The sequence below is a fragment of the Schistocerca americana genome, chromosome 1, assembly GCF_021461395.2.
Source record: "Schistocerca americana isolate TAMUIC-IGC-003095 chromosome 1, iqSchAmer2.1, whole genome shotgun sequence".
Classification (NCBI taxonomy): Eukaryota; Metazoa; Arthropoda; class Insecta; order Orthoptera; family Acrididae; genus Schistocerca; species Schistocerca americana.
The window spans coordinates 668,236,327-668,252,360 of record NC_060119.1 but is presented as its reverse complement, the minus strand read 5'-3'; the positions used below and the strand labels follow the sequence as shown (position 1 = coordinate 668,252,360).

At 41.0% G+C, this 16,034-nt stretch overlaps 1 protein-coding gene across 1 annotated transcript in view; it reads left to right on the top strand.

Annotated features, from left to right (window-relative positions):
* Nucleotides 1-4,422, top strand: part of LOC124588311 (nephrin-like) — a 178,769-nt gene extending 174,347 nt beyond the window's left edge. Inside the window, exon 11 of the mRNA XM_047131470.1 lies at nt 4,171-4,422. Within this exon, the coding sequence (XP_046987426.1) occupies nt 4,171-4,422 (252 nt within the window). The remainder of the gene's footprint in view (nt 1-4,170) is intronic.
* Nucleotides 4,423-16,034: the final 11,612 nt, after the last annotated feature.

The following is a 16,034-nucleotide window of genomic DNA, read 5'->3' as shown; positions in this document are numbered from 1 at the left end:
TGCGACACCCGTCTGAGCTATTAGATGTATTTTGAGATTCAAAAATTTCGGAAGAGACACTGGGTTCGATTATATAAAGGTGTTCGTAGAATTGCAGCACACTTGTGAATCGTGAAAGTGTCAAGATGCGACTGTAAGATGTTTTTCACCTTTTTATATAAACTGCAATTGTTTCAGTAAAGGCTTAACCATGATTTCATAGAAATCAGCCCACTTTATTGCTATCTGTGTCCATGGTAGGCTTACAACAGACTTCAGACTTATAACAGCCAGAGAAGTGTCAAAGAAATCGGGTCACGAGTTACGAATGACATTACAACATAGAAAGAAGATTTTATTAGGAATGTGTTTTGAGAGATGAAGCTAAAGTCGAATCATAACTAATAATTTGCCAAACGTTACAGCAGATTTGATGATTTCTCAATTTTTACTGAAGAAGATTCTGAGCTGAAAGTCATACATCGAAGCCACGATTAAAGACGAATTCAGGAGTGCATTTCATGTGTAGAATCTGTTACAACGGTAAATCTCTGTAAATGAAACTTCCTGACAAGAAGTTTCACAAAAGTGCATCGTTCATCAAAGTGCAATGTTAGATGTGAGGACGTTAACATCAGGCAATTTACGATTGGCTCATGGGCTGGTGATGTGTAAATTGAACCATAAACTTAGACAAAAAAATTGATAGGATGAATGAGGAAAGAATTAAAATTGTAGTCATGGAGGATGAGATTACTAAGGTGTTGTATGAAAGTAAATTAATGGAAAAATTGCTTAATATCACATGTCTGGATGAACAAAAGGTAGAAGCTAGATTAACTACTCTGAGATCGAGTACGCAAGAACCAACAAGAGAATTTTTAGGTTCGAAAAGTGTGAATGTGATAGGATGTACCACTGCATACAGGGAAGCATGGTTTAACCAATATGTTACAGAATTATCTTCTCAGTAGGAGAAAGCACTCCTAAAATATGTAGCCAGAAGCTGTACTAATAGCAAATAATGAGGATAATTTAGAAACTTTACTTCGCCAATTTAATAAAACAGCTAAGCAATATAACATGAAAATCTCATCTAAAAGAACTAAGGATGTGATAATAACAAAATCAGCCGTAAGATGTAAATTAGAAATAGATGGTGTGCCACCTGAACAAGTGTTGGGCCTTAACTATCTAGGGACAGTTATCACCATCTACAAAGACTTAACTATGGAGGTGGAAAATCAAGTGACGAAGGCAGTAAGTGTATCTGGATGTCTGCAAAACACTGTATGGAGAAACAAATCTGTGAGAACTCAGGGGAAATATAAAAATATGTAAAACAATTGTGCGTCCTATTTTGATGACATATGAAACAGAAAGTAGAGGAGAAACAAAAGTTAACGGGAGCGGAAATGAAGGTACTGAGACAGATCCAATGAGTAATCATGTGGGACAAAAGAACAGATGTGCGACACAGGAACAGTATGGAATACAAAATAGAAATAAACGTCTGAAGACAAGGAAAAAATAATTGGAAGCATCATGTGGGAAAGGATGAATCCCACGAGACCAACTGAAATTTTCAAACATGAACGACTGCCAGGGAAAACGACCGCACAGATGACCAAAAAAGAGACGGGACAGTAGTTGGTCCTGTGCATCCACGGAATGAGGCAAACAGGGTCAACCCTAGTCAGAAGAAGAAGGAGTAGGAGAAAGAGGACAAAACAAAGCAAAGAGGGGAGCCACTTACGCTACCTCATCCTGTATTAGTTTCCACAAAGATTTTCGCACATTCAAAATGGTTTAAATGGCTCTGAGCACTATGCGACTTACCTTCTGAGGTCATCAGTAGCCTAGGACTTAGAACTAATTAAACCTAACTAACCTAAGGACATCACACACATCCATTCCCGAGGCAGGATTCGTGCCTGCGACCCTAGCTGTCGCTCGACTCCAGACTGCAGCGCCTAGAACTGCACCGCCACTCCGGTCGGCTTTTCGTACATTGAGACTGTTTGTAAGAAACGTAGTTTTGGAGACCGATATTCGGTCTACTTAAGTGCAGCATTGATTGAAATGCTCTTTCTTTCTTTCTTTGTCTGAGCCTTGTTCCGTAGTTGTGCAGAGTCGGCCATGGTTAATCGGATGTGGCAAGGTAGGTTTAAGGGGTGGCCAGATACCCTTCCTGCCGCCAACCCGTTCCCCCTCAGGAAGGAATTAGTGTACCCCAGCTGTCTGTGTCGAATATAAGTCATGGAATAGTGCGAATGTTTTGCAAATGTCTGCGAGTCGTGTAACTGAGGCGAAACGTGGGGACCAGCCCGCTATTCACCTTGTAAGTAGGCTGTTTAGGTTTTTATATTGGTAACGCCACGTAGCACTCTGTATGAAAATCACTGGCTGTGCTGTGTGCAGTCTGTGGCTAGTTTGCATTGTTGGGACAGTCGCTATTATAATGTTGGGCAGTTAGATGTGAACAGTGCGTAGCGTTGCCAGTGGTGGATGTGGCGAGAGAGATGGCGGAATTTTGAGAGCTGACGATCTGGACGTGTGTCCATCATTGACTGATATATATATTATGACTTTTGAACACTATTAAGGTAAATACATTGTTTGTTCTCTATCAATATCTTTCATTTGCTAACTATGCCTATCAGAAGTTAGTGCCTTCAGTAGTTAGAATCTTTTATTTAGCTGGCAGTATTGGCGCTCGCTGTATTGCAGTAGTTCGAGTAACGAAGATTTTTGTGAGCTACGTGATTCATGAATGGTATAGGTTATTGTCAGTCTGGGCCATTCTCTTGTAGGGATTATTAAAAGTCAGATTGCGTTGCGCTAAAAATATTGTGTGTCAGTTTAGTATTGATCAGAATAAGTAAAGAGAGAAATGTCTGAGTACGTTCGGTTTTGCTCAGCTGTTTGAAAATCAAATAATGTAAGAGGTTTATCAGCACAGTAATTCATTAATTACACAGTAATTCATTTCAACCGAGGGGGATGTGGAAAACCGCCTAAAACCCACAGCCAAGCTGGCGGGCACACCGGCCCCACGTCGTTAATCCGCCGGGCGGATTCTATCCGGGGCCGGAGCGCCTACCCGAGTCCAGTAAGCAGCACGTTAGCGCTCTCGGTACCCTCGCGGGTCATTGAAATGCTCTCTGCAGCTGTAATTAATAAAAATGACATTGAACTTGAAACACGTGTGTTGTGTGGCGGCGATGGCGAGGCATTGCAGAGTCTCTGACCAGAGAGCAATTTGTCATTCCTAGTCTGCGCTTGACCGCGCGAGTGTTGCGAGCAGTAGTCTGTGGGTAGTCTGTCGGCAGTGCAGTTGTCTGTTGCACTCTGTCGGTAGCAGTAGTCGAGTTCAGTTGCGAATGGCAGTCTGTTAGCACTAGTAGTGGAGTACGGTCGCGAGCGGGACGCAGTCGCAGGCGTCGACATGGGTCTCTGGTCAAGATGCTGAATGAGGTATATTGTTAATTAAGGTAACCAAGCCGCATTGCGCAAATTAGTAAAGTTTATTTATTGTAATTAATTTTCAACAAGTGCCCCAATAATAATTTTGATTTCAAAGCAATTTTTTACAAAAGAACCTTTTAATTGAACCAACGATTTCCTTCCTTTTCCTTTAAAGAAAAGTTTCAGTTAAATTTCAAAAATAAAAAAAAAAAAAATAATACTTGCAATGCATTTCCTCCAAGCCGTGGCCAACAATAAGAGCAGAACTTTGACATGCAGTTATACTGAGGTAAGAAATTAATTCTGATTTTTGCATAGGGCCAAAGACCGATATTTCGGTTTAACTGAGTTTACATTGTCACTGAAGTCTCATTAGCATTGAATTGTTTTTCATTATTTTCGTGAGAGCTTACACCTTGAGTCAGATTGCGATTCTCATTTTTATTGTCATTAAATTTAATTGCTACGGAGGTTACGCTTGGCTCCCATTTATTATTTTTTGGCATACAAAATTCTCCGGAAAGGTTACAAACTTCACTACGATCATCTTACACAAAATGTGGGCCTACGGTCCCTGCAACACGATAAAGAGAAGATATCTGATAAGTGTAAGTATTTTTTGATAAATTATTTCAAAAGGTGAGACGTAGGGAACAGTATTTATAAAAGAACTGTCAAAGTAGGCCACGGTGGTTTTGAAAGCACTGCTTCTACCCACTGCAGCCGCTCCGCCGCTGCCGGCTGCCATCCGTCGATGTTAATTGTCCCCCAACTGCGGGCGGGGCGTCAGGTTGTCCGGTAATTTGGAGCCGTTTAAGGCCTCAGCGGGCGCCGCCGCCGCCGCGGCACGCGCGTGGCAACCCAGCGGCGGCAGCCGGCGGGCCGGTGCGACGCGATAAACATAAACAGGCGAACAATTGCCGCACAATGGGCGCCCGGCTCGTTGGGCTCAATGGGCGAGAAAATAAAACTTGAAACTAAGTTGCGCTCGGACGACGTGAAAATTACGGCGAGGAGAATGGAATTAATTTAAATTGGAGCTAATAAAAAGCGTATTTATTGCCAGCTGTGGCTCTCCGGGACGGGTGTGCTGATTGAATACTAAATCCTCATTGAATGGCCGCCCCTCTTCACAACGCCGATGAGTTATTGAGTGCGGAGCGGTTTTTTGCGTCAGCCGACGGCCGATCCCGCAACACGCAGATTTACACAGCGGGCGCAAGGCGCGTAATTTTTTATGTTTGATTTACGCCGTCAAATATTTTACGGCACCGAATGCGTATATGGGAGACGGCCTTTTTATAGCTATGAGTGTGAGCGGGCGGCGCCGCCGCCTCTCAGCTAACAGGTACTGCAACGCGCTCCTGAGCTGACAGCTTTGCGTGTATTGTGCAGATGAAGCGTTTAAACGGGAGGTCTTGTGAAGTATTGCGTTTCTGACGCTCCCGATGTCACAACTTCTTAACTCACCATAGCCCAGCTGGATTTCACTAACGTTACCAGGGTGACTTCAGACATATTTCCCTACTATATCTTCTGCTTGAAAGGAGAATAGCAAAATAATCAAAACCTGACTTCTGCTAGACACAGATTACGACTACTTCTATTAAGAAGTTTGAGATGTTGCTTGAAAATAAATAACCGCTATAGTGGGTGTGAATTACATAGAATCAAACAAACATATCCATTTCGTTTTTAAATTTATTAATTATTAACCAAGTTAAATGTGACTCTGCTGAAATATACAGGCAACATAAAATAATGGTTACATCCTTAAATAAATTAATAGTTTGTTCTTAAGCACACATAAGTGGAAGCAAACTGGGAATTAGATGAGAATGTATGACGAGTGGAAATATCAGGCGTTATGTGTGGCACATGTGACGTTTGTCAGGAGACAAACCAAAAACTGAGAAGTTAGCCAGATAACACAGAATTATCCTCATCACATTATTACTGAAAGAAAATAAATAATTTAATAAGTACAATATTTTATCTATATTTAGTAACTGTAGTTACAAATATAGAAACAATCAGCAAACAGTTGCATGAAACGCTTTCAGGCAGTTAGAGCCCTTCTTGAGAAGGTCCAGTCACAGGTTCCAGCCCCATGATGGCTTCACACTGAGTCCCTGAAACTCGTTAAGAAATTAAATTTCTGTTATGCAACTGGTTGCTGACTATTTCGATATAATTTTTAAATATGTTCAAGTTGCCACACTATGGACTCGTTCTAAGTGCCAATAAGATATTTTTTTTATTTAAAGTGCCACTAATAATGAGGCGCTACGTTTTATTTGTGATTATACAAGTACAGAAATATAATAGTGAAGTTTGAAGTAGTAAAACTGTAGCTAATAAAAACCTTTTCTCATATCTTTTAAATTTTTCCCAGGAAAGTAACGAACGTAAAGAAAATAATAAATCTTTCACTACTGACATTGGTTTCTTGCAAAATTCCATTCCTGGGAGCAAATGTTGCCAAGTTGACTATAGAGTTCCCCTTGCTTTTGTAGAAGAAATGGCTTTTGATAAAATCTTCCAGACACATGTTGTTTTGTTCTGATTGCTTCTCCGACATCTTAAAATATTTCTGAAAGCCAGATGATCTCCCTCTCTTCTGATCTTCTGACAAAAACTAAAGCTTACATGCACTCTGATTACCACTCAAACTGCACATCAGGTAAATGAGTACCATGACGCATGGAACTTAGATATTCAGAGGAAAGCTCTGCTTAACACGCAAGTCGTTAGGCGATCCACTAATGAATCTCTGAAACTTCTCCTCCATTATTTGCTATTTGAAAAAGTTGAGAGACATACGAAATAGTATCAAGAGCACCATATCAATGAAAATATCTTTTGTGAAAAACTTGACAAAGCATTTGACAGTTTCACTCTTCATATATTGTATAAGGTGAAGTATTTAACCATGCAGCTGACAATTATATTTGTTTTGCATGTCGAATTCGGAGCGTTGTAGCTGAAGTTACAGTGCTAACAGTTCAGTCTGGCTTTCTGAGTGATGTAAAATGCCATGTGAGAGTCATTAGAAAGATTTTCGTTGGAAAAATCATTAGAAAGATTATACACTGTATCACGTATTCTTGACATGCTGTCGGTTAGAGCAGCGACCAACGCAGTCAGAAAAAATTATTTGCTTTAGTCTATAGCCATTCTATAATTTTTTCAAATGGCATGTGATAAACAGCATTACGATACACTCTTAAAATACTGCTTGGGAAATAATTACAAAATATTTTTCAGTTCGGTAGATGAAGTATGGAACAAAACGCAGCCTTACTATAAAGACGTACTGTGTAACCCATGGAGCGCAGTCGGCGTGTTATTGTGCCACTAAGACAAAATTATTGCTCTGCTTTAGGTAGACATTTCCCACTGTAATAAAACACCAATTATGTAAGGTGCACTCATCCATAGATCATCGATGTAAGGGTGAATCATGTTAATCAGTTAGGTACACAGTGCCCATAAAAATTGCATCATTTTTCGACCAACAGGATTTGTTTATCCTGAAAAGATAATCCAGCCTGCAAAGGTAATGGTGACGCAGTGCCGGTGTCTATTACTTCGCCGGCCGGAGTGGCCGTGCGGTTCTAGGCGCTTCAGTCTGGAACCGCGCGACCGCTACGGTCACAGGATCGAATCCTGCCTCGGGCATGGATGTGTGTGATGTTCTTAGGTTAGTTAGGTTTAAGTAGTTCTAAGTTCTAGCGGCCTGATGACCTGAGGAGTTCAGTCCCATAGTGCTCAGAGCCATGTGAACCATTTTCTATTACTTCCCGACGGTCACCTGACAATCTTCGGCCGCATTTTCAGTCTCTTGTATATTCCTGTAGTTCCAATGCGTACAACGAACCTCTGGCGGCGTCCCATCGGGATTCCTCCTCTGCGCCGTGTCGCAGCACACCAACCCGCCAAAGCCGCAGAAGTCAGCCTCGAATCCAAATGCAGTCGCCAGAGGCTGAATCGATGGGTCATATTATTAAGAGAAGTTCGTAAAAGACCACACAGCGAACCATATTACTGTGTTATGAAATGAATGTGATCCTCTTATGTAGATGCAACACTCATGTGCCGTTCCTGGCGGTACCGTATGGAAAATCTCCACATGATAATGCACTCGCGTGACATCGAGCCCACATTCAACGCTGAAATATAATAAACAGGAATTTTTAACGGGGATGTAGAGAAAAATTTATTGATTCGCTGTTTCCTGGGTGCTAGTCTTGATCAACATTAATCAAACCAAAAGTCATCTCTTCACTGTATTTGTGCAAAACACTGGAATACTGAGAGGGAACGCGGATAGTACTATCAAAACAATTTATTTAAACACCTGCTAAAACAGGGGGGACAATTATGAGGGGCCGTCAAATGAAAACCAGCAGCCGGCCGCGGTGGTCAAGCGGTTCTAGGCGCGCAGTCCGGAACCGCGCGACTGCTACGGTCGCAGGTTCGAATCCTGCCTCGGGCATGGATGTGTGTGATGTCCTTAGGTTAGTTAGGTTTAAGTAGTTCTAAGTTCTGGGGGACTGATGACCACAGATGTTAAGTCCCATAGTGCTCAGAGCCATTTTGAAAACCAGCACCCGCCACTACTTGACCATGGAATCGTTCCATTCAAAAGGAATCGCCACGCGAGCTAAGACATTTATACCACTGGGAAACGAGACGTTCAGTTCCGATTTTGTAGAACGCGGTCGGCCGCCGACGAAACCCCAGTCGCACCCACTCTTACACTTCCTCGTCCGGATGGAACCGACATATACGCAAACTTTCTTCAAGTCGCCAAAGATGTGAAAATCACACGAATAACGATGCTGTAGTGTTTTCCACCAAAATCACCGAGCGAGGTGGCGCAGTGGTTAGGCACTGGATTCGCATTCCGGAGGACGACGGTTCAATCCCGCCTCCGGCCATCCTGATTTAGGTTTTCCGTGATTTCCCTAACTCGCTCCAGGCAAATGCCGGGATGGTTCCTTTCAAAGGGTACGGCCGCCTTCCTTCCCCGTCCTTCCCTAATCCGATGAGACCGATGACCTCGCTGTCTGGTCTCCTTTCCCAAACAACCCTACCCAACCCACCCAAATCGCTGAAGCGTAACCTTCGCCCGATCGGTAATCTGGGGGCGGGCGTTACCGTGCAGCAGAATAACTCAATCGGACAGGATTCCAGCCCGTTGGACTTTACGGTGCATCGCAGTTTCTGATAAGTGTCTTCACGGATCTGCGCATTGATTGTGGTTCCACGCTCCCATTAGCCTCGTTTGCGTAACTTTAAGGTTCACCAAGCATTATTAAGCTTCATGCAGAACAGTAGTCTATTTCTGTAAGTAATATGTAGCACTCAGCCACACACGCACGCACTGTGTGGCCAGAATTCACACATAGTGGATGTCGTTGTATGACTTACGTGGTATGTAACTAATTGTCAAACGTCTGTGTTCTTTGGAATGGCCTTACATTTTGTACAAACTGTAACTCTACAGGGTGATTTGAATGTGGACTAAAAAGGTCTTAAACTAGTCATCATTTAATAAAGACCAACGTCTATGAAACTTTGGCCATTTTTTTACAATTTTGGAGGTTTATTCTAGTCTTTATATAAAGTTACATGTTGCACGCATACCTGTCATGATTGTGAAATTTACAGTATATGTCAGGAGTGGGTAGAGTAAAGATAATGTATCAGTAAAAATATTAAATCGAGGACAATTATTGCAAACGATTGGCTTCTAGTTGAGGTTAAGTACAAAAAACGCTTTAAGCCTAAAATTAATTATTTTACCTCAGCTGTGATGCCTGTAAAAATAGCATAATGTTACAAAAAAGTGTTAGAAAATGTAATGTTATTATTCCAACAGTACCTAAAAACGAAAACTGTATTCAATCCAGTCATGTGCGTGCAGTAATCGCCTAATGTCTTTTTCGTCACCACCTTAGGAGGGATTGCGGAGATAATGCATCACAAGAAAGAAATACAATCGGTGACAAGCATTACAAACTGCTGCGGCATTCGGAACTAAGGCTAGCTAAAACTGTGTGATCAGCTACAGCAATATGCAGTAGAAGCAGCATGCACAACATTACTTCTTTAGGGAGAGAAGGAATAAGCTGTTTTATTACACTGTGTTATTAAAAATGTCTAACAACGTGGATTGTTTATACAGACACTCTCGAGACACGACCAAACGTGCTAGCAAGGGTACATGTAACACCTCAGAACACAATATCAGAATCAATGTCTTGAAAATAAGTAAAATAATTTAGCATCTATGGTATTATATGTGAGAGTCCTCACTCTTTGCAAGCATAGTGCAGTTATAAATTAAATATTTCTCTACCTAAAGTGTCTGTACTACTTATTAAAATGTATACAGCTCGCATGCTTATCGTATTACGAGTATATGCAAGATCTCTACGGAAATACGAGCAAAATAAAATTGCATTATATGTATGGTTTCCCACACGCTGCAAGCGCAATGTGGCTTCGAATTAAATATTGATGTGTCTAAATTGCCTTTATTATGAGAATACTTACAGAATTCATTTTGGCAGTAGTGATAAGACCTTTTATGTCAAGCAGCAGTCGTTTACGACGAAACTTCGATATGAATACCACACCTGCAAACTTTAGCGACCTCTACACTAAACATACACTGAAGACCCAAAGGAACTGGTACAACTGCCTAATATCGTGTAGTCCCCCCGCGAGCACGCAGGAGAGTCGAAACACGATGTGGCCTGGATTCGACTAACATTTGAAGCGACGCTGGAAGGAATTGACACCATAAATCCTGTAGGGCGTACACAAATCCGTACGAGGAAGTGGAGAGCTCTTCTGAAAAGCACGTTGCAAGGCTTCCCAAATTTGCTCAATAATATTCATGTCTGGGGAGTCTGGTAACTCAGAAGAGCGTTGCTGATGCCACCCTGTAGCAATTCTGAAGATGTGGGGTGTCACAGTGTCCTGCAGGAATTGCTCAAGTCTGTCGGAATGCACAATGGACTTGAATGGATGCAGGTGAGTAGACAGGACGCTTACGTATGTGTCACCTGGCAGAGCCGTATCTAGACGTATCAAGGGTCACATATCACTCCAACTGCACACGCCCCACAATAGAGCCTTCACGAGCTTGAACAATCCCCTGCTGACATCCTGGGTCCATGGATTCATGAGGTTGTTTCCATACCCGTATACTTTCATCCGCTCGATACAGTTTGAAACGTGACTCGTCCGACCAGACAACATGTTTCCTGTCATCAACAGTCCAATGTCGGTGTTGACGGGTACAGGTGAGGAGAAAGGTTTTGTGTCAGGATACACGAGTGGGCTTTAGGCTCCGAAACCCCATATCGATGATGTTTCGTTGAATGTTTCTCACACTCACACTTAATGGCCCAGCATTGAAATCTGCAGCAGTTTCCGAAAACGTTGCACTTCTGTCACGATGAACAATTCTCTTCAGTCGTCGTTGGTCCCGTTCTTGCAGGATTTTTTTCCGGCCGCAGTGATGTCGGAGATTTGATATTTTTCCGGATTTCTGATATGCACAGTACACTCTTGAAGTGGTCGCACGGGAAAATCCCCGCTTCATCGCGACCTCGGAGATGATGTGCCCCATCGCTCGTGCTTCGACTACAACACCACGATCACAATCACTTAAATTTTGATAACCTGCCATTGTAGCAGCAGTAACCATTCTAAGAACTGCGGTAGACATTTTGAGATGGAACAGTTTGTTCCATCGCATTACGTATAATAAGATTGTTCCGTCGCATTTTATTGAATGCTATAGATGTTTGAGATATTTTCATCATTTTTTCCAAATTTAAGAGGTGTTATAACTCGAGTGAAGAAATGGACTACCTGTTTATTTAATTCATAATTACATAAATGCACTTCCTTTCCTTAATCCCTCTTTGTTGCCTTGGGTTAATTACTTTGAGTTTGTATTAAGAGTTCGTCAGCTAGTAGTGGCAAGGCAGAGATGTGGTCACTCTGTAGGTTGGTTAGTGCCAACATAAATTTGGGGTAAAAACAGCGATGATGCACCTGTTTGTCAGGGGTAGTTCGGGATTGGTAACAAGTTCTCCTCCCCTCCAGGGCGGAAGAGAAAGAGCGAGGTGGGCCGCCATGTCTGGGTTAGTATGGGGGAAGCTGTTGAACTTAGCGGTCGGAATCGAGGGCGATCTCCGTCTTTGCCGCCAATTTCTTTGTGGGGTGAGATATAATTTATTCTATTGTTATTAATCCGCTCTTTTTCGGGATGGAAGTAGTTCGCATGTCGTACCGAGCATTTTTTTTTTTTTTGAGAAATTTTGCCTGTAAAAATTAGAATTTTCAGTTAGGGTTTCTTTTCCAGAGGTGAGCATGGGGGGCTCACGTTATCCATTTGTAGTAACGCAATCAGTTAGTGCCTTCAGCACACGACAGCAGCAATAGTATCAAAAATCGCGTAGTTCCACTTTTAGCAGTAGCGTTTTGCAATTTTAAATTTCTTACTGGTCTTGCTAAAGTAACATGGGGCCTCACCCCGCCTGGTTAACTTAACACGTGGTCGTAACTGCTGATGATAAATTTAGATGATGATTCCATGTGAAACCTGCGGATAAGCGTGTGTTTTGTGTGAGTTACTTAAAGCTCTAAGCATGTGACGTAATTTTTTTACTAAATTCATAAATTTTGTGTACTGATCTCTTGATTCATGACTTACCCCCATTTGCAAGCAGCATGCTAGACGATGCTCCACTTCCTAACTAATTGGTAAATAATAGGTTGTGCGTGTGAATAATTGCATCGGTGCCGCGCGGGGTTAGCCGAGCGGTCTATGGCGCTGCAGTCATGGACTGTGCGGCTGGTCCCGGCGGAGGTTCGAGTCTTCCCTCGGGCATGGGTGTGTGTGTTTGTCCTTAAGAAAATTTAGGTTAAGTAGTGTGTAAGCTTAGGGACTGATGACCTTAGCAGTTAAGTCCCATAAGATTTCACACACATTTGAACATTTTTTGAATTGTATCGGTTGAAAAACATGAATGAACAGTGGGGTGAGTACAAAAAATTAGCCATTTTTGTCAGTCACCCACATGGTGGCGAAATGCACCGCCAGCGAGCTATCAGTTCGTTCTTGAAAATAGTTAAGGTGAGGATGTTTGCATGTGGCGTAGACGGTTAATTTGCGTGTTCCAAATTTTATAGGATGTTTTAATTTTAAGAAACTGTTTTTTTTTTTTTTTTTTTTTTTGTTTATACGAGAGATATTTGTGTCTGCTCTATTGCCCCGTTTTCCCACCAAGAATCTTTGCTATAATTTTGACTAAGGGAACGGTGCTGAGAAGTAATGGAGAGGGTGACCATTGAAGAATCAAAGCGTGGTTCATTAATTCATAACAATTCGGTCCAAATAACAATATGGGGTGCGAATTTCAATCGCTGTCCAAGCAGACGGACAACAGATGCAGTAAGGTAGATACCTCCCCTTTCCCAGTGCACAATATTAAAAAAAGAACGAGACCAGATTTCTGATAGTATAAGCACCTTTAGTGCGAGAGAGTGTTGAATAGATTTTTGATAATATGGGCATATTCAGTGCCAAATAAGATTTGGTAATTGCAATTATGAGATCGCTTAAGTAGCGAGTAAAAGAAATGGTTAAAAGTTTGTAAATTTTCTGGGTAAAAAATGTTATATGTATTTACTTTCATGGATTCAGTGACTGATCATAACACCCGCATCCTGTGTAGAGAACAATATTGGTACCAAAGTGAAGTTATGATAACCTGGCGAGAACGAAAATTAACCAGGATAGAGAATCTAGATCATGTTAGTGCGTAGAAATTAATTACTTTCCCACTTGGTTGTTTGAGCCCTCCCCGCGTTATCCATTGCGAAATATAAATCTAATAATCAGCTAATCAATCAGATACTAACTTCGGGCTGGTCCCCATTCAGTGAATCCTTCCGAGCATTGAACCAAGTGGGCAAGCAGCGCGTATATGAGGTGCCTTGCCGCACAAGAAGCTGGCACGCTCTAGCATAGACTGAAACAGTGAGAAAAAAAAATAACAACAGAGAAAGTAGCCGTTCAACTTGTTGCCTTATATAGGAGTTGCCGACTGCAGTGCCGTATTCTGACTGTTTATATATCCCCGTATTTCAATATGCATGCTTATATCAGTTTCTTTGGCGCTTCATTGTATTTCCGCTTCTAAAGTATCTGGATAACTCATAAAAATACACACACATTTTCCATGCATGCCACAACATGGTAGATTGCTACGAAAATTCGAGCAAAGCAGTTGTATTATTTGTAAGATTTCACATATTTTAGAAGCACAATGAAGCATCAAATTAAATATTTCCATACCTAAATTGTTTATATTTCTTATCAAAAAGTCACAGCCTGCTTATTACCAATACTGATAAGAACATTAGGTTAAGCAACATTCTTAAATGTTACTCAAATGTGTTATTTCTAAGTCTGCTACTACATACATAAAAAACAAACGAAAAACCGATTTACATTTTGTTAACAATAGTGATTTACTTTTGACAGTTTAAGTACAAAATGTGTATTAGGAATCCATTATATATATTAGAATAGTTTCTTGAAACTGAATTTATTATGGTAAATATGCTCTTACTATAGCTAAAACAGGATTTTGACTCACAGTACACGAGAAAAAGGAAGATGCACGAGTTACACGTTACCTTTACCGACCTACATAGCCTAGGAACGACTTAATGTTCACAGAATGCAGCTTCACATTTTTTACGTCGTAATTTTAAATGAATACCGATGCTACTCGAGGAAGTACCCCTTCGCTCCCGCTTCTGCGGCCACCAAGAATACTCATCGCTCTATCACTTCATTTAGGTTGAGATTTGCTAAAAAAATGTTGGAGATTGTCTCCTAGTCGTGAATCTCATCACATCCTCTTTTCCTCCTCCTTCTCCTCCTCCTCCTTCTCCTCCTCCTCCTTCTTCTTCTTCTCCATCGTAATCTTCATCTTCCTCATCGCAACCATCCTCCTTTTCTTGTTCTCCACGTTTCGATTTCATAAATACCTTGCTTTAAAGATCTTCATCTCTCTGCTTTCGGCAAAGCTGTCCAATATCAGAAAAGTGGGTCGAACGGAAATCTGAAGTACGTGCATCTTCTTCTTATCCTTTGACTAAATTTAGTGAGACTTCTGAAGCACAGTTGGAATTGCTTTTTCTCCCATACTGGTATGTACGTTATCATTATCTCTCAATAACGATGCACTAGTTTTTTCTAGTGTAGCTTTAATATTATGTACATATTTGCAACCTCTTTTGGAATATACTTGCCTGCAGGTGAGATAGGTTTACTTATACCCATCAAAAACCTTGAGAAAATTACCATAATTTTGAAGATCTTGTGTTTTAAATAATAGATTATATAATCCTATCAATCCCAGGTATCTTAAATCGCGAACTATTAAATCATCCTTATCGACGTTTACTGGTGAAGACCGGTCAGCCACAATCTTGATGTTCTTTCAGTTTTATTGAGGTATGTGTCATCATGAATTTTTTTCTGCAGGTTCAACAAAACAGATGGTGCCAGTTGACCGTCAGCCTCTACTACACCTCCATTTCCATTGCATTAATCCTCTTCCTTCATAAATACAATGTTTTTAACGTCTTTTCCTGTCCTTTTTTGTAATAATTGTCCCAGTATCTGCGAATCAGGTGCGACTGGAAGTTCAAATGCTTGCTTCTTACTGAACTACAACTTCCTCTTCCATGCCAAAACTTGGCAGTACTTTTTAGACACAGCCGAATTATGGTCTGAAATGGAGAGCAATGTCTCATTAACACCTCTGTTAAGTAATGGTAAGAGACTATATAAATATTGTTGTTTCATATTTTTACTCACTGTGTCTGTTGGGAACTTGAGGTGCTAACAACTTCTTCTTTTCTTCTAGAAAACCAAATGATATTTTATAGCTACAGGCAGATTAGGGTCTGAAATTGAGATTAATTTATTTCCATTGAGTGATGGTAAGAGAATCCATAAATATTGTACTTAACTTAATGATTCTCTGTGTTTCTTGCGGGTGAATGTATATTAAAATATTCATAACTTAATACACGTATAATATTATTACCAGCAGAATGAGTTTCCATTTTTCAATAGAACTGCTGAAGTGTCATGATATGTATTCCTAAAGCGGTTTTCTTCCGTGAAGAAGCAGGTAGCACTTTTCTACTGCTTTCCTATATGTTTCTATTGGTGTTCTCCCTGTGTCTGTCTTCCTTTCGTAGTTTCTCATATTACCTTCACAGCAAATAACAAAAAAAAAATTTACCATACCTCACCTTTTCCACAGGGGTCAATGCGCTTGTGCAGACGTCTGCATGGTGTTGACTAAGCGAGTTGAGGTATTTAGTGTGATGTATAAATCACAGTGATGTTTATGAGACATATTTTGTGTCATTTTTGACATTTTATGCACTAGTAAACTGCTCAGCTTATCCCAAAGGAGTGTAAAATTACCACTCGTACCGTATCAACTTGCACCAAAAGAATATCAATTACC